The 21,435-nt window shown below is 47.1% G+C and overlaps 2 protein-coding genes across 4 annotated transcripts in view; one reads left to right on the plus strand and one right to left on the minus strand.

The window, feature by feature from the left end:
• Nucleotides 1-12,990, plus strand: part of LOC135809263 (hormone receptor 4-like) — a 20,626-nt gene extending 7,636 nt beyond the window's left edge. For both annotated transcript variants that reach the window (XM_065322565.1, XM_065322566.1), the window contains exons 8-13: nucleotides 916-935; nucleotides 2,751-2,815; nucleotides 3,668-3,819; nucleotides 7,516-7,595; nucleotides 8,459-9,991; nucleotides 10,907-12,990. In XM_065322565.1, the coding sequence (XP_065178637.1) occupies nucleotides 916-935; nucleotides 2,751-2,815; nucleotides 3,668-3,819; nucleotides 7,516-7,595; nucleotides 8,459-9,991; nucleotides 10,907-10,980 (1,924 nt within the window). In that variant the 3' untranslated portion in view covers nucleotides 10,981-12,990. The remainder of the gene's footprint in view (nucleotides 1-915; nucleotides 936-2,750; nucleotides 2,816-3,667; nucleotides 3,820-7,515; nucleotides 7,596-8,458; nucleotides 9,992-10,906) is intronic.
• Nucleotides 12,991-13,999: 1,009 nt separating this feature from the next.
• On the minus strand, nucleotides 14,000-20,488 carry LOC135809264 (uncharacterized). 2 transcript variants are annotated; one of them, XM_065322568.1, is made up of 4 exons: nucleotides 19,771-20,488; nucleotides 18,236-18,419; nucleotides 17,641-17,768; nucleotides 14,000-15,289 (listed from the first exon to the last, which is right to left on the minus strand). In XM_065322568.1, exons 2-4 carry the CDS (start codon nucleotides 18,385-18,387, stop codon nucleotides 14,673-14,675), a joined length of 897 nt encoding a protein of 298 aa, XP_065178640.1. In that variant the 5' UTR covers nucleotides 18,388-18,419; nucleotides 19,771-20,488; the 3' UTR covers nucleotides 14,000-14,672. The 2 variants fall into 2 exon arrangements, with proteins under 2 accessions (XP_065178640.1, XP_065178639.1); XM_065322567.1 differs by having other exon boundaries at nucleotides 18,236-18,414; nucleotides 19,767-20,488.
• Between the last annotated feature and the right edge of the window lie 947 nt (nucleotides 20,489-21,435).

A 21,435-nucleotide genomic window follows, 5' to 3' on the forward strand; every position in this document is an offset into this window, starting at 1 on the left:
AGGAGGAGCAGTTATTGCAGGATAATAAGCCCCTGCCTGGCATGATCGGAAACGTTTCAAATGCATTGGTGTTAGAACTGATGAAGTTCAAAGCGGACCACCACCAGGATCATAATCTACTTGTCGAACTCTTCTTGTCTTGGAGAATGGTCAAATCACAACTCATACTTCGGCTACTCTTCAACAGTCTTCTTGAATTTCTCCAACAGTTTGCAGCAACAAAAAAAAAACAGTACAGCTACGGTATGTACATTTTGTACAGTGCGCAAGATTATTCATGAGCCGCGATCCCTGTTGTCAAGACCGATTTTGTGCCGTGGTGAGATCTGGTTTGTGTACAGTGCGGCATGGTGCTTTTCGACAATGGCGGCGCTTACCCCGCGCACTCTAAACTGGAATAAGTCCACTATATTTGCTCCGATTTGCTTCAAACTTTGCCAGTATACTCTACTTGTCTTCAGGAATCGGATGGTATTACAATATTTGCCCGATTCTCAAAACAGAAATTTACCCTGACATCGCTATCCTTAGTGACCTCAAAGCACGTAAACCCCCTCCCCCCCCCCCCAAGAAAAGAAACCGTGGGGGGGGGGGGGGGGGGTGGAGCAAAGTCTGTTCATTTGGATTAGGGATATTAGCAAGTGTGCATAACCCTCAGACTGTGAAGCTCTGCATGCGGAGTCTCCGAATTCCGAAATCACATGATGTGTTCCAAATCCGTTTCAAATCCGTTTAGTCATAGTCAGAAATTTACCATTGCACTAGTTTTTTGGAGGAGATGGAGGGGTAAATCCTATAAGAACTTGGTTTGTTTTGAGGAGAATTCAAAGAATTTTGATAAAACTCCTACCTTTTTACAGACTTGCAGTTTTAAAGGTGACATTTTGTGAATATTTTTCTCTTGTGTTCTTGCAGGAATGACGTTTGCGAACCTTGTAAGTTTCCCAATACCTGTTTTGATTACATATGGCATAGAAATGAGCTGTGCGTACGTGTTTGTGTACGCGCGTGTGTGTGTGTAGAGAGAGAGGGGGGGGGGGGGGGTGCTTGTGTATGTAGATTATATTTCACTTTATAAGGGTCTGCAGTTCAACCTGGCCTGTGAGCGTAGCATTGGCCTTGTAGTGATAGTGTGTTCACCCAGACCAACGTGAGTGTGTCACGCACCCAGAGACATGTGCCACCTATTCAAGCTAGGGCTGAAAAACGATCACCGAGCATTGGATATCGATTATCTAGATTTGGTAACGACCAAGTTTACGGTTTATATGGTGACTATCTTAAAGGGGAAGTTAAGGCAAAAATTAAAATTTCACCAGTTGTAGTCTTCGGGGTGCTGAGTCGAATGGTCTTGGTCCGAGAAAGCTGAGACGCTCCCTTCCTACTTGAATCCCAATCGAACTCGCGCACTTCCACCGAAACTGGGTGACTGCGCCCTACTAGATGGGGATTTGTATGCAAAATGTCACTAAAAGCGCCATTTCGTTCTTATAAAAGCACGGATGACCGCGATTGGCCCATATGTTGTAGTCCTTTGGACGCTGAGTCGACTGGTTTTGGTCCGAAAAGGCTGCGATGCAGCGTTCCTCCTTTATTCCCAATCGAACATGGTTGAAGAAGCGGTCACGTGCTCCTGGGTGCCAAAATCACCTGGTCACCACGCCAGCAGGCGACAACTTTCACACCAAGGTTCAACTCGAGTGACAGGACTGCACCCAAAAAAGGTCAAAACAGGCTGTAAGTTGTACCCTGCAGGCACGGTGACCAGGTGACTGGTGTACGCAGGAGCACGTGACCACTTGTTCAACCATGTTCGATTGGGAATTAGGGGCGAACGCTGCATCGCAGCCTTTTCGGACCAAAACCAGTCGACTCAGCGTCCAAAAGACTACAACATATGGGCCAATCGCGGTCATCCGTGCTTTTATAAGAACGAAATGGCGCTTTTAGTGACATTTTGCATACAAATCCCCATCTCGTAGGGCGCAGTCACCCAGTTTCGGTGGAAGTGCGCGAGTTCGATTGGGACTCAAGTAGGAAGGGAGCGTCTCAGCTTCCTCGGACCACGACCATTCGACTCAGCACCCCGAAGACTACAACTGGTGAAATTTTAATTTTTGCCTTAACTTCCCCTTTAAGGTAAATTTGAAATATTTGTAGTTTCCTCTCTTTTTGTGAGAATACAATAAAGAAGCACGTCAGCGTAACGAGGCCAGTGATGCCCAACCACTTGAAATCGCAGTTCTCCATCGTATTATATATTATCATGATTCAAGTTGTGTGGCTTGCTCTGCAAGTTTTTCTCCTGTATTTTGGTGCCTGAAAAGTCTTTCCAATACTTGATAAGCAAGAACTCCTAGTGAATATTGAGGACACGTGTAACGAGTACGTGGTGAGTCATGAGCATGATGTTGTACCCTGTCCTTAATTCAAGCATGAACCTTCCTAGATAGCGTCAATCAGGGAAAAGAAAGAATGCTCAATAGAAAGCAAGTGATGGCATGCCCATGGAGAATGTCCTGATGCACACTGTTGCAGCTAACGAATCCCGAGAACTTGTGGAGAATCACCTGTTCGGAGAGAGAGTTAGAGCAGCCAACAAAACTACTCTGGCCTGTCAATGTGTGATGCGTGCACACTCAGATAGCCACGATGTGGCAGAAAGCGGATCCTGTCACCATGCTTTTTTAACGTTTTGCGTTGTATGTGGGTATGCTTGTGTACGTGTTTGTGTTTGCTTCTCTGCCCAGTTCCTTTTTCCTTCTTCGATGGCTACAAGGAGGAGTTTCCTGATTTACCCGAGTTGGATTTCGATGTACGTCCTGGCATTGGTTGTCGTGTGATTTCTTTCCGACAAGTGCAATTGACTTACAGTCCATTCAGAAAAAGATGGACTTCTAGCTTTTGGCCATAAACGGGTCAAACTTTTAGAATTTTTTTTTGCCGTCCCCTATGTAATCCTCTTCCAATTATGTTTCTGAAGTTTTTTTATCCAAAAAGTAAGCCATATCAAGAATAGGATTTCGGCCAGGTTTCACCCCAAAAGCACTGAACCGGGAAAACCATCAAAATCCAGGCCGTTTGACCCCGCCTGCAACAGTGCATTGTGCGGTTCGAACCCCAGTTCAGGTACCTTTTTGGACCCTCTTTCAAATTTCGCAAGTTCGCAGCACTGCACTGTGTACGATGAAATCACGAAAAATCGCCAAATACGGGAGCTCGCCAGAGCCAGGGCCCATCTTTTTATGAATGGACTGTAGTTGTAGTGCTTGCATGGTGCACTGTAGACTATTACTGCCGGGTGCTAAAGAACGGGGGAGGTCAGCTTCCTAGCCTATGCCGTTGTTATTTTCATGTACTACAGTCTATCCACAGTTGAGTCACTGTGTAGACTTTGGTATGCTATGCTTGTTGAAATCCTAGCCTGTTCATTCTTCGGCACTCCGTTCTTCGGCACCCGACAGGACTGTATGCTAACAACTGCCTAGTTGTCCCATGTATTCGTCTTCCAAGACAAATTTCTCCAAGAGCTAGCAGAAATAAGAACGCACCCTAATGTGTAGATGGAAGAATATGTCTACCAGGGTCTGCATTGTATTACGGTAGTCTACTGGACATTCAATTTAAACTGTCTTCCTGTTCTGTTTCTGTCTTCTTGTGGTGGTAGTTTTCACACCGGTTGACGCCAGATTCGTCTTCACCCTCCGTTTCCAGCCCTAGTATCCCCAAAGACAGTACTGCTAATACTGCAACCACTCCACCTAGTGCCGAAAGAGCCCTGGCCGATGAGCTATGTCGGATCTTTGCTGGCGGCCCCGGGTAAGCTATTTGTATTGGTTTCCTTTTTGGGGGTTGAATTTTAGTGGTTAGCTGTCAGAGAAGCAGATTTCTGCTAACGTGTGTTTGCAGCACTTTTTTGTGTTGCGTGATAACTTGATCCAGAAAGATGAATAGAAAAATCCAAAGTCAACACATGGTCGAGATGAATAGAAAAATCCGCATTGATCAGCGTCATACTTGTGAATGTAGTCACTGTGTCTTGCACTAGTGCACAGCCCAATGGTTGTACTGGGCTGCTCAATGAAATCTGATCGATTGAGTCAAGTACACGCCGTTCGCTGTGCAGCCCTAGGCCCTATGAACGCGTTGCAAGGCGCAAACTTGACTACTGTAAAAGCCATATATATAACGAAGTGCTAACTCTAACCGTTAGAGTTAACAAAGAGAAATCTGTCGTTAAAATAGAAATCGTTATACAGAAATCGATACATATACTGTCCTATTGAGCGTTGAGAATGAGTGAGCATCGTTACCTTTGGTACACGTAAACTAGTCAATTGTGGGAAATCGTTATATGAGGCATCGGCAGCAAGAACCGGGGTGCTGGCGATTTTTAAAAATGCCAATATTTGCGAAAAACCGAACCGATGTCGTTTTTTAGTCACCGCGTTCAAAGCGAAAAGACTTTTTGCACTATCGCTTTGAAAGTGCCTTCCTCTTGGTGGCTTCACTATTATTTTGTTGTCCTTGCAGTTGTAGTTTATCCGCCAAGCACTTGGGACATCCAGGTAGGCGTTTTCAGCCACCATGGAGGCGTTTGCGCTCAGGGTAGCATCTGCAAATCATGCGCTCAAAAGAGAGCGAAACAAATAATTTCTTGGCGGAACGATCCCGTCACAAATTCTTGATGGAGCAAGAGCGACTAGAATATTTGGCAGCTGGATCTCCAGAGATACTCCGCTGCCTGTGATAGTCCCCCGCAAGAAGAATCAGGTGAAAGTGAAGAGGCTTCACTCAGATGACAAGCCATCAGCGGAGGCAGCGGAGACGCTGAGTTTGAGAGCTCCGTGACACGAAGTGGCGACGCGGACAGCAGCGCTGAGAGTGCCGAACGAGATTCAGTACTCCGTGGCGACTATTCGCAGCTGGATAAGTTGGTGAGATACGTGAGACAGCCCTGAATGAACTAAACCTTACTTGATACAAGATCTTTTGTGAATAAAATTGTTGCAACGAGAGAGCTTGGAAGCTCTGGGCCCTACGCTATGCTTTTTTGCCTTGATGACCTAGACAAAAAAGCATAGGGATGTTATAAATTCTTAAAAAAAATTTTTTTTTTAAGACATAACCTGGGATTCGAACCCGCACTATCGCGCCCTGCATGCATCCCCCGGTCTTTAAAAAATTCCTTTTTTTTAAAGACATAAGGCCTCGGTCACTCTACGGCAAAAATGCTGCGTCAGCGTCAGAATCATGAGCTTTTCCATGGCAACTGACGCAAACGCGGCAAGTTTCAGCGTCAGACGCTGCTGCGTCTGACGTGGGGAAATCGGCTGCGTTGCCGCTGGTGGGAGTGACGCTTGGCGAAAAACAGTGTCTTTCAAGTAAAATTAGTTTCAACCAGGGAGTGTACGTATACGACTCCCTGGTTTCAAGACAGTTGCTCGAGTTGAGCAGTCATTCAACATTCGTCTCTTCAAGGTTTGTTTTGTTTCCTCTTTTTTTTCGAGATGAGTCAGTCCGTGGACCTACGAGGCCGATGCTGCTCTGCTCCGAACCTGGCGGAAGAGCGAGGCGTTTTCTGAGAAGAAAATAAAGTCGAGAAAGGACCAGTTGTTTGAGTGGGTTATCGGCCAACTGGAGCCTGTTGACTTGTGAGTGTTGTGTTGTCGTCAAGAGCCCCAAAAAGGACAACCAGTATGACGAAGTCAGGAGAAACACTGCTGCGATGCGGACTTTTCTTGCCTGATCCATGACACTACAACTGAAAATGGCTTCAAATTCGGAAAGAAACAACAACGATCGTGCACGCGTGGACCTTTCGTCTTCTTGTAATCAAAAATCAATGAAAAATTTGAAAACTTTGTCCGACAATTTTTTGTATAATAAGCAAAAGGCCGGTTTCCGTGGGGATCCGTGTCGTCATTGAGTTTCCCTGGTGATTTTGTGACGTAGACAAATGCGCCAGGCCGCGGCAGTCATGAGCGGAAAGAAAAACAAAACACTGTGTGACCCCGCGTCTGCGTCGAGTGCTGCGACTTGACGCTGCGTCCAGCTTCAAACTTGCCGTAGTGTGACCGAGGCCTAACCTGGGATTCGAACCCGCACTATCGCGGCCTGCATGCATCCCCCGATACACTTCGCATATGATGGTACGGTACGGTAGGGATAGATACGGGACAGGTACCGTACCATCAAACACAGCTGGCCACATACAGCTGCCCGCAATATTCAAATAGGGCTTTCAAACGCAAGATCATAACGTGAAGCAACTTGGAAGAATGGGTATGAATGCGAAGTGTATGGGGGAATGCATGTAGGGCGATAGTGCGGGTTCGAATCCCAGGATATGCCTGAAAAAATAGGAGAATTGAAAAAATTATAACATCCCTATGATTTTTTGCCGTCAGATACGGGATAGCGCCAGGCGTGACACAAACAAACAAACAAACAAATACCAAATTAAAGCTGTGTGGACCCTGGCTAGCGCCAGACGTTACTGAAGTAACGTCTTCTGCATAGCTACGGGAATAATATTATAATAATCATGCACGCTTGCAGTGCTCATGAAATTTATCACAGTATAATGCATGTATCTACGAGCTCCTGTACGTAGGATCCAGGAGAGCAAGGCATGCTTGGTGGATGTATCTGGCTTGGCCCAGCATGCATATCTAGTCTTGTAGGTTCTTCCCAGCCATGTAAAACATCAGTTGCTTGGCTTCTTTCTGTCTGACAAGTCTGCATACAACACCACACCTGCACATGACAGGGATTGAGTTTTCAAGCATAGCAGCAAGTGCAGGCCATGATGTTACTATAATTATCAACTAGAGTACTCTGTGCTTCCCTCAAGACCTATAAATATGCTAAATCAGTCTCAACCACTCCATCAGAGCCAACTGTAACTGCATTCCATTTTGCCTTTTTGCTGACCATTTTTGTCAACCTTCACCCATCATTTCGGGCGTTTTTTTACTATCTTGGTAGGTGCCCAGAGTTCCAAAATTTGGCCCATAGATCGCTCATTTAGTGGACAGTTCAAACCCATCAAAAACTCATTTTCGCCAAATATCACCTAACCCTGGTTTTTGCTGCCCATGCCTCATATATGCGCCTCGTTAGAATAATGTCTTTTACAGTAACTGGATTGGATTCCATTGAGCAGTACTGTAGCGTTGGGGCTGCACAGCACTAGCCACTACTAGTAGTTTGTCTGCATGTTGTCTGGGTTTGTTGAGCATGTCTGTAGTGAATGAATCCCGGTGGTCTAGTTCAGTGCACCTGTGCATGCACCCTGCCTGCCTTTGCCTTTGTCGGGCGAACATGACAGTGGTCTGTGATGTACAGATAGCTATGCCAGTGATTAGATCACTGCCTTCCGGTGAGCAAGCCATGCTTTTGGAGTTCTCTTTGCTACAGCCAAGCATGTTTTACCTACTGCCTGCAACTTGCAATATCATAATTGTTTGACGTATTCTTCAATTTTGTTTTTGCTTTATTCTCCTTCAATAGAACCCCGCAGGCTGCTAATGCCCCTAAATCACCATCAGTCGCATCCACGTCAAGTGCTGGACACACAGAGAGCCAGCCCGGTAAAGACTCATTTCGTTGTTACTTTGTCTTCTGGGGCTATTTCAGGTTCTTGCTTGTGCAGTTGTATGTACATGTTTTGTCATCATGAGATGTTGGTCCCTCTTCTTTTTTGTTGCCACATCTCCCACTTGCTCTGTATGTTGACTGTACTCTTCAGCTCTGTGTTGTGTTTCCTTGTACGATAGTTTAGCCCTATGACAGCCAGCCATCAGTGCTTGGATGTGTTGTAAACAACAATAACAAAAAAGTTCACAGTTCGCGTGAGACCCAGTCAGACTTAAGTTTTCCGCACTTGTAGGAACGTCACCACCCTCGTGGGTCAAGGAACTGCACAACATCCCAATCTAAGAACTAGCTGTCACTGACAACACTCCATGAAGCACCACAATTGACGGTTTTCTGAGGTGAATTACTCGCAATTTATGCTGTGATCGTGGCCGCTTGGTGGAATTTCGAGATTTTTTCACACTGATTTACACCAGTTCGCATGGGTTTTCTCTTATGATTTTCATCAGAGCATAGTGAAAAAAACAGGAACCCATTGATGAAATGATATAGCTGAAGTAGGGCGAAAATGCTTGCATTTGGGAGCGTCATCGCTGGTCCTGGAGTGGATTGTCCTGGCCATCATGGTCGACCCTACTCTCTTTCTGTTGCAAAGACCTTTCCAGATAGCCCAAAAGGTGCATTGGACACACTTTTAGGATTTGCTGAATGTGCTGTCTAGTGCCATTTCATGTTCTAATAGTGCCATGCCGTTGTGTCTCTGTGTGTGTATCTGTGTGTGCATTTGTGTGTGTATCTGTGTGTGTATCTGTGTGCATTTGTTTGTGTATGGTCATGTATGTACAATATCATGTAGCTGACCATACACAGAATGTTGATGGCCAATCAGCAAGACATCCAGCGCCACCGATGGAGCCCAGTGCGGCCTCCGTTCGTAATATTGAGTTGCTGCTCGAGCGTATTCCCCCCACGCAGCAGCAAGACTCCAGCTTTATAGCATCAGTGCAAGGCCTTCTGGGACAAAGGTCTGATAACAGTGCTGCACAGCCAGAAGGTGCTGTGCATCCAGACTTTGCAATGGAGTGCCAGCTGCAACAGCAACGGCAGCCTCAGCAGCTGCAAGACTTTCATCACCAACAGCAGCAGTTTCAAAGCCAGCAGCTACTTTCCCAGCAGCAGCAGCAACTCGCATTGCGTAACCAACAGGAACTCGCTGTGCGCAAGCACCGTCAACAGAAGCATCTAGAGCAACAGCAGCGGCAACAACTATTACAACAACAACAATTAATTTACCAACAAAATCTGTTGCAGCAGCAGCAACATCAAGCGCACCATCACCAGCAGCCTCATATGTTGGCTGACAATATCCTTCCCAGGCCGAGGGACAGTTTATTCCCTCTAACCCAGACCCAACTGCCACGTTCAGATGGCATGGCGGCGCCGCATGCCATTCTCCACCCTGCTGCTGCTGGTGCCTTGCCAGGTGTACATGCAGCTATGAGTGCTTCCAATGCACAATGTAGCCATACTGAGTCGGGAATGTCGTACCCGCTTGATGACAGCCAGTATCAACTCTTAGTAGCCGAGCATCAAAGGGACGCGGCAGCTGCTGTTGCTGTTGCTAATACAGCTGGTGGTAGTCACCACCATGCCATGGCACAGAGCTCGCAGCCAACCCCAGGTCACAGTGCATTATCTGCTCAACTCCAAGGTGCTGCCAACTTCCCCCTCCCATCCTCTACGAAAGGCCCAGTTGCTATGAATGCGAGCACTCCGCGCCAGCAGAAGCCAAGGGCACAGCTTGCACAGCTGCAGCCCAATGATGTATCGGCCATGTTCCCCTTTGCTTCAAACTCAACTGCCCCCATTGGCCAGTCCGTGATAATGCCGCCTGATCATCCACAGCAAAGGCATGCTGTCGCTGCTTCTGCTACTTCTGGACCAACACCGAATAGCTTGTACCAACAGCAACAGCAGCAGAAAGAGCACTACTGTCGCATGCGGCAGTACTACCATGCGCAGCTGCTGCGCCAGCAACATCTGAAGCAAGCTGGTGCTCATCCTCAGCAGCACATGATGCATGGCCCGTATGATGGAGATGCACTGCTCGCCTTCCGTGGTGACCATTCCACTGGCCAAGATGGCATGCCGGAAGACATGGCTCGGCAAATGCTAGTGGCTGGCCAGCAGCAAGCCAGCAATCGGCAAATGCACACCTTCAAGCAGAATTCTCTGAGAAGAAGACGCAGCTCAAGCATTTGCAACGTCCAGGCTTCTTTGCCCTTGGACCCTCTGATGTTATCAAAGCAATCGTCAGGCGGCAGCAGCACTATGACCACTGCTACCACCACCGCTAGCACCACAGCCAGCACTGTCGGCGTTAATTTGGGTAAGTTCTTTTCTGATCATTCCTGACAAGTACTGAATTTTCCAGGGTGTTGCGCCATACTGCTGTGTAAGCACGAGATAAACACATTTTTGTTCGCGTACACCTCCATTCAGTGGTATAGATAACCAGAAGGCTGGACTTGGCCCTGCAAGCATTAAAATAATTTCGGAGATAAAATGTTGTTTTGTGGAGATGGTGAGCCGTGCATGTGCTGGCACAGACAGTTGCTGCATGTACAGTAGTGCTGTACAAAGTGGCGGAGGGGCTTGTTTTCTTACTTTGTTACTGAACGCTGGAGCCAGGAGGAGTACATGAACGCGAGAGTGTGTAGCTGGGATGGGTGGCGATCACAGCGATATTCCTGGTTTGCATCAAGCCGACGATCTTGTGTTGCACGGTTGCAGCTCAGTTGGATGCTGTAGGACACTTCGGATCTCAATCAACTACCGTATAGTCCTGTATAAAGGCCTCGGCTTATATGATTTTTTGGGGGAATTTTTGCAGGCTTCTATACAAGACAGGTATTTCTGTGTATGTCAACACTAAAACCAGGCTTATGTGGCGACAGTGAATCTTGAAAATCGGGCTTCTATTCAAGACAGCCTTCTATATGAGACAGGCTTTAATACAAGACACTACGGTACATGATGTAGTGCATGGGTTTCACCATGACTGACAGCAATACGGTGTGAACACTAGTTGCACACTCTGGTTTTCCTGTATCCATGCTAGAGCTAGCTGCAACACTTTTGGGTTACTGCCTTTTTACAAGTAGCCTTCTTTGGTGTGTGTGTGTCTGTGTGCTCGTGCGCGCGTGTGTGTGTGTCTGTGTCTGTGTTTGCTCGTGCACGTGTGTGTGTATCTGTGTGCGTGTGACTTTTTACTCCGCATTCGGTTTCTGTCATATGTCTTCAGGTGAGGCTATGCAGCAACCCCTGCCGCCGTCTCAGTGGCACTATTTGCCACAGCTACCTGAGAGCCAACAATAGCGAGAATATCATCATCAACACACAATCAGTGATGGCATTAATGCTAGCATTGAGTGTTGCCGTTGCTACTGTGGAATAGCCCCACTGATTAACGCCGTATGTGCACAGAGCGGCCAGTACTTTCCGCATCACGGGACAGTGGCTAGTTACAGTTCCGACTTTATTCTATCACTGTGTGGAGTGTTGCAATGCATACGCGCGCGCACACACAGCCAACAGACCATTCGTGTTGCAGGCAGTAGTGTCCTAGTAGTGCTGCGGCTCACATTTCCCCATAGGTATCCCATAGGCTACATCCATTCAGCACTAACCCTCCCTCCCCCTCTCTCCACCCACCCACCCACCCACGCACACGCTGTACAAGAGTAGTCGTACTGTGTCAGTTATACTCACTCTTGCTGGCCTTTTTAGCGGCAAGCATCCCCATATATATACAAACATTGTACATGTAGTAGCTATAGTAATAGTTGAAGTAGTTTCTTAGTCTCATTGACTTGACAAAACCTTTAGGCTTGTACGTGTGGCAGTGTGTGTTATGCTGACCAAGCACATAGTCGTGTGCGCGCACCGCATGGCACCACGTGGCTGTCAATAGATTGCATTGGCCTATAACACACTAGTTACTACTCCAACCGACCATCTTACTCATTATCTTTCTTATCATCAACTTCGTGCTCAACCCGCTCGGGCTAGCATGGCTCCGGATATCGGCTGAGTTTCCCATTCTAACAGGGCATTGCTGTAGTCCTCTAGGGCTCAAATCAAGACGAACACTGTGGCCATGTCAAGCCACCTCTTACGCTCCAGTTCTTTTCTTTTCTGTTTTACCAACTATAGTCGCTTTAGCTTTTATCACTTCTGTTCTTCTGTTTTTTTTCTTCGGACACCTGCACACGCATGTCTACTACTATTTCTCTCTCTCATTCTCTCGCTCTCTCTCTCTCTCTCTCTCTCTCTCTCTCTCCTCTCTCTCTCTCTCTCTCTCTCTCTCTCTCTCTCTCTCTCTCTCTCTCTCTCTCTCTCTCTCTCTCTCTCTCTCTCTCTCTCTCTCTCTCATTACTCTTGACCGTTGCTTTTTTAAATGATCTGTCTCACCCAGTCGCCCAGTTTCTACTGGTTTACTGTAGTACCATGCTTGGTTTCTTGCTACCAAAGTGCTTTCTCCTCTCTTCATCTTTTTTCTTCTTCTTTTTTCTCGTTATCTGGCCTTTCCGCTGTCTTTTCATGAATGCCTGATCTCTGTTCAGGCAATTCTGCTGCTTCCTTTTCTCACCCTACATCTGGACATATACATGGCACGTCCGTTATAGAGTGCAGGGCACCTGATTTCTGTTCGGGTCATGTAGCTCCCTTTTTCTCGTCCTATATTTGTGCACGTGCATGTCATGTCCGTGCTAGAATGTAGGGCTTCAGTTGTTTTACTGCTGACATGCTGCCATTACCATTGTCATATTCTCCCCATACTAGTAGTGCTAGTAGTACGGCTGCCTCGTCTATTTTCACACCCTTTTCTTCCTCATTGCTTTTATAAGTTTTATAGTAACACCGTTTCCTTCCCTGTTGCCTCATTGATGTTCATCCAATACATACAATCATGTATTGTTTTGCATGGGCTGTTTTCGAGCTTGTATTGCAGAACTGTTTTGCATGCGCGCTGTGTAAGAGTTCGTAGTGCAGCACTCGCAGCTACAGCTCGACAGTATGGCGAGCGTAGCCTTCTCTGCTATTTACCTCCCCTCGTGTATGTTGCACCATCCTTTCACCCCGTTGATCTTCCCGCCGCAGTTTGCAACGCCTCGTTCTTTCTTGAATAGATCAGCCACCTCTGTTTTAACCTTTTTTTTCCCAAGAGCAATGTCCTTTTGCACACGAAAATATTTAATGCTACATAAAGTTGCGGTGAGCACCCTTTTCCCTTATTTCATGCACTCTTGCTGAACATATTTGCATGGAAACGACAGCAAATTTATACGATAAAGTGCACTTGTATGCCGGCGGGCAAACACAGAAGCAGAATCGTTGAGTGTGTTGGTCGCTGCCTCTGTGCGTTGTGTGTGTGTGTGTGTGTGTGTGTGTGTGTGTGTGTGTGTGTGTGTGTGTGTGTGTGTGTGTGTGTGTGTGTGTGTGTGTGTGTGAAAGACCAAAATATAGGGATTCACTGGCCAGAAAAAAGTCACTTCAAAATAGCTGTATGGTGTAGACCAGGCTGAATAGTGACGGTCAATTCTTCAGCCTTGCAAGCTGTTGAATGGTGCAATCCCAGCACAAGTTGCTATGGCTTCTGCCGTAGCATTGCTATCATCGCCTCCGGCGATGGGCGTCAAAGGTCAGGTCAGGTGTGTGTGTGTGTGTGTGTGTGTGCGGTTCACACTGTTGTCATTTTGTAGGTGAGTGCAGTACTGTCCAAGACTGTTCAGTTAGTGTTGGGGAAGGCCAATGTGGAAAGTGTTCCTACATGTGAACTCTCATACATGATACTGTACCTCTCCAAAGCCTTTGGTGGATGGTGGGACACTTTTAGAAAGTGCAGCAGATTTATAAACTGCAGAAAGTGTTGCAGTGTACTAGACTGAAAATGTTCGCACCACGTACCAGGGCGTCGTAAAAATTAATACATTCTTTTACATTGTTTTTACGACTCCCTGATCTAGCTGCACACATTCACTTCCGCTCCATTCAGGCAATGATATCGTACGATCGTGCGTGTAGCATTGCACAGTGGATAGCTCGATGTGGAGTGCATTATTATGCATGGCTGGAGTAAGCTACGTCTAGTATGGTATGGGTGCTTGATGACTCGATTAGTGGTTACCGTGGTTACTTCCATTCTAGGAGAGGCCATGACGTCATCGACAACAGGATGTACAAGTCATGTATTGATACACGCTTCGATTTTCATGCCCGCCTGGACCTGTCCGCTTGGTCAGGTTATTACAGGACCAACGTTTCCGCCATTAACACATGTTTACTACTGTGGAGGGGCATGTGTATCCACCATATCGGCGATATACAAACTGTATGAAAGGCCACAGTACTACCGGACTAATTGAAAACTGCTTCCGGCGGTCCTGAATTTATTTACACATGGCTCAATGTATCCGGCTATGGAATGTGTGGACATGTATCACAGTGGGCATGGTGAGCCCGGCGGAGATGATGAAATTTGAGACTGGCAAAACGTGAACCAGGCACAAGTTGAGATAGAAGAGTCCATTTTTTTCTCTCAAATCTTTAGACTCGTATCACATGAGTCTATGATATTACGTAGTGGATAGCAATTTATAAATACATGCTTGGTCTCGAGCATGTCACGGACAATGGCTCTGAACATAAAAAAGGATATGCCGCTTGAGAAGTAGACATCCAGCAGACTGCTGGTGGCCTGCAACGTGTTCACTGGCAGTGGAAAACCCCCACTGAGCTACAACAGCACAGCAAATCCTGCTCTCAAGTAAAAATAATATAATTTAGTACTGTGGCGGACTTTGAAGCCTGTTGAGAGGTCAAGCGGCCACGGGGCGCTGCCCTTGCAGTCACGAGCACTGCTGGTCAATTTTTACAGCGTCATGGTACGGGAACTACTGACTACTGTACAGTGCTTGTACGGGCTAAACGCAGTAAGGCCAAGGGTTCCGGCCCCGGTCATCCTATCGGATTTCAAACTGTCCATGACACGGTGCAGTCACAAGTATCTAGCTGTCTGGTGATTGAGCATAAGGAGAACTGTTAGGAGTAGGTAGATAGGCTGTGGTTAAATCGGTAACTGGCTGTGGCGCATCATCATAGGCAGGTGGTAGTTCTGGTATGCTTTCTGCATCAAGCCTAGCCCCCCGGTGCGGAGTTAAGCCAGTACTGCCGTACGTTGCAGCATGTGCCAGCTCAGTACCGCTGTGTATCCCTTGATACCCAAAACGGTCAGTGCCACCGCTCGCTGTAGAACTGTAAGCAGGAGGAAGCTCGCTTCCATGTACCACGTGACACCGTGCAGTTTGATTTGCCAGCGTACTTTGGTGCAACATTGAGTTTGCATACTGCTGCTGCTGCTGTGGCTGAGGCTGTGGCAGCTGTTGCTGCTGCTGCTGCTGTTGGGTTTGATCTTCTTGGTAAGACGGACATGCATCGGTGACGTTCACCTGTAACTCTATTCTCTGCCTCCGCTTCCGACAGAATCGCAGTACTACCACCAGACAGGCGATAAGGACACTTGCAGATGAAATGCCAACAGCCACCCATTGGCCCGGCGGACCGAGGTAAAACCCCAGGACGAGGAGTGGTGCAAGGATTGCTGCTCCCACACACAGGCAGCAAGCTGCGAGGAGCACAGAAAGCAGAAGCACGGCCACACATGCACAACCGGCACACATAATTATATGCAGACACGCTCACACATACCCCCCCCCCCCCCCCGCCACACACACGCATACACACATGCACACACATTCACACATGCCCGCACACAGCCGGATTGTTAGTCTTGAGTAGTACCCACATAATTATTATGGTCATTACCAAGAGTACATAAACCAGAGTGTGGAACTCGGGATGGTTCCTGTGGGAGCGTAATTCGTGCAGTGCGTCATTTCTGATGGCATGGTAAGCCACAGGTACGGTGAAAAGTTGCGTAGCCAGTCACGGTGGTGCAGGTCACTGAGTTTGTCCTGATTTCGGTTTTTTTTGATACGGATAGCCTAGTGAATTTGCTTGCCAGCGGATGTACGCAGCACACGCAGTCACACAAAACACCGAAATCCTAAAACAGGACGTCTAAAATCATGCAAACTTGGCCGCAGTGATTTCCGAGCTGTGAAACATGAACATTTGAGCTGTACGCAAGTTGCAGCTTGGCTGACCTCATCAGGGTGCCGTAGTGCACGAACTGCGCTGTTTCAGATCTGATACCCACAATTGCACACGCTAAGTTATATATATTTTAGTGTACTCTTGTCATTACCAGTCTCACTTGTTTGTGACACACACTGAGTCCTTGCTGTGGCAAGCGTACAATGACTAAAGTATTTGTAACGGTCTCTGTGCGGCAAATCGAGATTTCACGTGATACGTTGGTGATCACATCCAGTAGGCCGCAAAATACTGTCACCATGCCGCACATGTTACCGCGAGCACATTAGCATGTTGTACGCATTTACAGCTCTTCCTAACTCCACCAGTCCACCAGTCCACCAGCTTTACAGCGCTAAAGTCCATTCGCCTTATAGCGCTCAAGTTCATTAGCCTTCAGTGGTCAAGTCCGGCCAGCCTTGCAGTGATACCTCACTCAGCTACAGTGCATGCCTGAATCCAGGCTACCAGGCTACCTTGCATGCCTGAATCCAGGCTACACTGCATGCCTGAATCCAGGCTCTAGTGTTTACATAGATGTTTCACCCTGCAGTGTAGGAAGAAACGCATCACCGGCTGAGTTCAACTCGGTGTGTACAAAAACACCGGCCTGCGGAATGAAACTCCCCCAGGGTAGACTTTCAACTCAACGGACTGGGAGGCCAAGTTGAAACTGATCCCAGGCCGGGAACCCACACAATGTCCACATTCTCATTGGCGGATTTGCCATGGGATGGAAGTTGTGTAGACATATGAGTGAAGATTTGACAGCTGAGAAACAACTCACTACCATAGGTAAATCTTCATGTGAGTAGAGGTTTTCCGATCATGCTATTAAAAATATTTCATTCAGCCTTCTGCTTCAAAAGTTGCGGGCTCTGCATGCGTTTTTGACATCGCTTTTAATAGCTCATCCAATGTTCAAAGTAGCGTGGGCTTTGAAGTAGAAGTGTCCGATGAACACGAAGTTCGTTTTAGGCAAGAATCCGAGATTGAAATTTCTTGCTGGTCTAAATTTGAATTCCCCGCAAGTTCCCAGTGCTGTCACAGAAATGACGCCAACTACAGAATCAGCGGACTCGGTGTGCTCAGGAAACTGGTGTCGTCTTCGAGTTTGACCACACAAGATACGTAAACGGTGGATAGGAAGCTCTCTAACTCGTATAGCCCATAACCATTCTGGTCGTAGGAGCACCATGTGTGTCATAAGGCAGCAGCATCAAAAGAACAGAGAAATCTAACTACATTGATAAACAAGCTGCCTATACCTATCATGATCAGCAGCAACGAGAGAGAGAGAGAGAGAGAGAGAGAGAGAGAGAGAGAGAGAGAGAGAGAGAGAGAGAGAGAGAGAGAGAGCGAGAAAACAGAGAGAGAATTGTACGATTCATTGGTCCAGTTTTTGATGTTGGTGAACCAATTGTGACGGGGGCGACCACGGGGCTTAATCCAGGCACCATTCCATCCAAGAAATAGTGGGATGTGTCACTTTTTAAAAAGCAGGCTGGCTCATACAGTGATGAAAAGTGCCATGTTAAAATCTCGCCAGAGCCTGACTTTTGACCAATCTGCTACTTCAGTGCCGCTCAACGAAATCCGGTCGCGTCTCGTCACGTCAAGTTTGCGCCTTGCACCATTTCACAGCCCAGTGTTCGCAGGTCTAGGGCAGCGCAGCACCCGGCGCATACTTGAGTGACTCGACTGGATTTCATTGAGCAGTGCTGTAGTGCTAATGATAACAGTGTATGTACTTCACAGCCAGTCTTGTATCTGACTTGTATCTGACCAACTGCTTGGCAATACGACTGCATGCAAACTCACCACAAGTATTGAATGCTGTACTATGACTTGAAGGTGTCAATCCTGGTCGGCGGAGTTCATTACGCCGCAGAACGCTTTGACGGTCCAACTCGCGTGCAAGACTGGTTGGCACCCTTTCTGAGCGCTGACTTTGGACCCAAAGAAATACGTGCACATACACACACACACACACACACACACACACACACACACACACACACACACACACGCGCGCGCGCGAACATACAGACACCCACACCCACCCACATAAGCAGACAGACCAGGCAGGCAGGCAGACAGACACACATGCATACAGACATGCTATCACTTGTGATCACATACAAAGTTAGTTATGCTCAGAATCAGCAGGCATTGATTTAGCAGCTTTTATTGTACATGCAACATGAATGTTTCAACGTCCAGTTTTGATCTTCAATGAATTCTTGTCCGAACTCCAAAGTACACGTGCACCATGCAGGCTCAAGAGTATTAACAGTGAATTCTCACGTGTATCAAGCTGTGATTGTGCACTCTCGCGCCTTGAGCAGGCAGTAGGCAATCTGATGTCTCTAGTTCCTGTGGAAATGCAGTTCACTGAGTAGTTGTAACATAGTACCTTGGTGAGGGTGACACATGATATTGTGTTGTGCTCACTGACGCTGGACGATGCAGTGCACTGAAGCTCGGCGGAGCAGGTGGTCGTCGAGGTCGCCGGGGTGGGTTCAGTGGCCCTTCTGGGCAGTAGAAAGGTGCGTACCGCTCCGGCATGCTGGCAAACCCTGTGACTAGCTGGCTCTTACCTGCACATTACGTGACACAGACACACAGCACAAGATCATGTTGTCACGAGAATGCAATTAGGAGAGTAGTAATATTATAATAAACGAGGGTTAGCATGAAAGTGGCTTGTGAGCAACACTGGCTCACACTCAATCACTGCTTTCACAAATTCATTTCAGAAATAAATTTCAACGTTTCGGTCAACCATCATCAGGAATGAAGTGGGCATACTGGTTAGGATGGGTATATAAATGGGTTTATAAATGAGGAGCACTGCGTTGCGGTGTTGCTCACAAGTCACTTTTTTACTTATGAAGCTGCATTATGAAGCTGCATGACACCTCCTACAAGATTATAAAGAGGATTAGTATGGTTGTGGCAAATCTTGGCACTACAGTACTCGGTACGAGGGAGTCTCCCTCGTACTTAACGGTACTATACAAAGGAGAATGTAGACTATAGAGGAATACTGATTAGGATAGCACGTCAGGAAGTGAACTGCAATGCAAGACAATCATGGACTTTAATTAATAAAGTGTTCAATTGTGTCCTTTGCACTGGTCAGGTGTCTCTTTGCTTGTCACACAGTGCTTGCAGTTGAGACTAGCAAGTTGATACATGTCTTGGGAGTACTGAATCCCTGTTAATCAGCTGATGTACAACACACTTGTATCAATGCTAGGCATGCATTTGGGATTGTTTTATACGTCTACTGTTCCATGTGCTTCCCGCATCCCCCCTCCCCTCCCCTTTAAACTATGGCCTGCGGTTATCACCTCCATTAGGCAGCTTCTGCGGCTGGGCACCCATGATCGTTCATATTCCGACTGCCGCTTTGTACAGGGTCTTTACTGAGGCTCATGGGCTGGTGAAATCGGACTTTGCTCCTCACTTTCAGTCATGCTTTCTTTGTGTCGGCAGGTATCACAACCATGGCATGATGCATGTTGCTGGCCTACTTGTACAGTCATGCTCTTGTACATACGGATTCAAGTCATACATGATGGATGCCACTGGAATGTGCTGCCACGAGATACACAGCCCAATGTCCGACCACAGGGGTACAATCCTGATCCAGTGGATATGCACATTATACAGTACAATGACCTTGCCAATAAGTACGACGGATCGGGTTTCACTATTAATTTTTACCAGAATGACAATCATCTGTTGCCTTTGAATCGTGACCTTTTAGTCTCCCGGCAAATTCGTGTTGTTTTCAGACCGTCACAGCATCATGATTTGCGGTGTGATAGACAATAATAATATATATAATTATTATCTAAAAAGATTTCGAAAACCTCAAACAAAGTAACTAAGGGCCATGATGAATCGATCATCATTCATGTATCAAGCACCGACATGACTTACGCAACGCACAGAATCAGTCGGTTGAATTGAAGTGCCTTGAAGTCCAGTCTGTCGACTCTGCATCGACCGAAACACCTACAGTTGCAGTTGCAGTTGCAACGCGCCTTCTTATCTGCACGCTGCGCGCTGATAGCGATACGAGTCAAGCTTGCAATGTGAAGATGATTGCAAATAAATCACTGTGTGCATCTCTTGACCCTTGCAGTTTGGGATGGTGCAGGCAAATGATTACGAATACGAGGTGAAGGCGGTAGCACAGCTCTCCTTTGACAGAGGCGCCAGCCGTTGCCGGTTACTTCAGCGTGTTCAACAGCAGCAGCGATGGCGGAAACTGAGTTTACCGGTACTATTGTAGAGAAGGTGCTGGCAGGTGGATTTATGTCCGTCGGCTCGTGATGGAAGAAGCTGCGCTACCGGAGGTGCGATGTGGAGATCCGGACAAAAATGTTGAAGTGCACTGGTGCGCTTCAGAGTCAGAATCAGATCCTTGAATGTCAACCTGCAGCGGCTCTTGATTTACCTCCAGCGAGTAGACTACGGAGCAGTTAGCTGTAGGCCCCAGCCCACGGCCTAATAAGCTCCTGATTTCATGGAAAACTCGAGTCATAATCCTGCAACAGCGGCGTTTAGTTGCTTGCCGATGCCGATGCTTGGAAGCCTTGCTGAGCAGTGGTTGACTAGTGGCAGTGACTAGCTGTGCGCCCAGCGGGGAAACCCAAAGAAGTACGGTAGATTTCGCGATGAATGATGACTAGTCTATTCGACTATTACTAAATTACTAGACTGTGACCGGAGAAAACAGTGCTGCATGCTAGTACATGTATGAGCATTGAGCGTGTGTCATGTCTTGTGACTTTTGATCAAGCCTGGACTCCCGGATCGAGTGTGCACTGATTGTGCAGATGTAACTCACTGAACAGGTAGCAGAGGATCTACGACTACGAGTTCGAATCAAAGAGGTCTACATCACCATGTCCATGGTCGATCAGAGACAAGTAAAGACTAAGTGTACAAGTCATGTACATGTAGTAGAATTATGTACGTGATGGAGCACGTGCAGCTGTGAAGACTGAAATGTTACCTTATACTAAGACTTAGTTATAGTTATCAGTCATGATGTGCACCAAGACTGCAAGAGAGCTTGGACCTCCACATACATTCATTCCTGCTTGTGGGGATGTGGATATGCCAAGACATAATGAGCTGGCTGGCTGCAGGCTGCAGCAGCATAGCTAGTGACGTTTGACAATAGCTACTACACAGACACCGACTCATCACATGCGGCTGGAAGCTTCAAATCACGTACCATTGACTGATATTATGGTATCCTAAACAGGCCAACATGCCAAGTGAGTTTGACTGTTGACATCCCATGTCAATCCAGCAGACCTTTCTCAATGGTGTTGCGCGCAGCTTGGCTGCTCGTGCAGGAACGTATACAAGTCACGAGGAATGACCGAAGTAGGCCTGAACAATTTTATTTTGTGCCACGGATGGCTGGCACTGACATGACGGATAGCAGCTGAATTCACCTAGCTCTGCATGCTACATGTAATTCACTGTCACACTGGTCACTGCGTAGCCTCTTTTGAGAGTCTTCCTGGTGAGGCTTCTGATAGTGGCTGCCAATAAAGACATGGAACAAACCAACACAGGTTATCAAAT

Source organism: Sycon ciliatum, chromosome 2 (genome assembly GCF_964019385.1).
Source record: "Sycon ciliatum chromosome 2, ocSycCili1.1, whole genome shotgun sequence".
NCBI classification, from domain to species: domain Eukaryota; kingdom Metazoa; phylum Porifera; class Calcarea; order Leucosolenida; family Sycettidae; genus Sycon; species Sycon ciliatum.

Excerpts from the sequence above, each read along its gene's own strand:
- LOC135809264 (XM_065322568.1), bottom strand. The coding sequence starts at position 18,387 with ATGCCGGAGCGGTACGCACCTTTCTACTGCCCAGAAGGGCCACTGAAC. Across the intron at positions 17,769-18,235 it reads CATGTGTCACCCTCACCAAG|TCAGCGCTCAGAAAGGGTGC; the intron begins GTACTATGTTAC and ends TTGGGTCCAAAG. Across the intron at positions 15,290-17,640 it reads TACAGCATTCAATACTTGTG|CTTGCTGCCTGTGTGTGGGA; the intron begins GTGAGTTTGCAT and ends TGCTCCTCGCAG.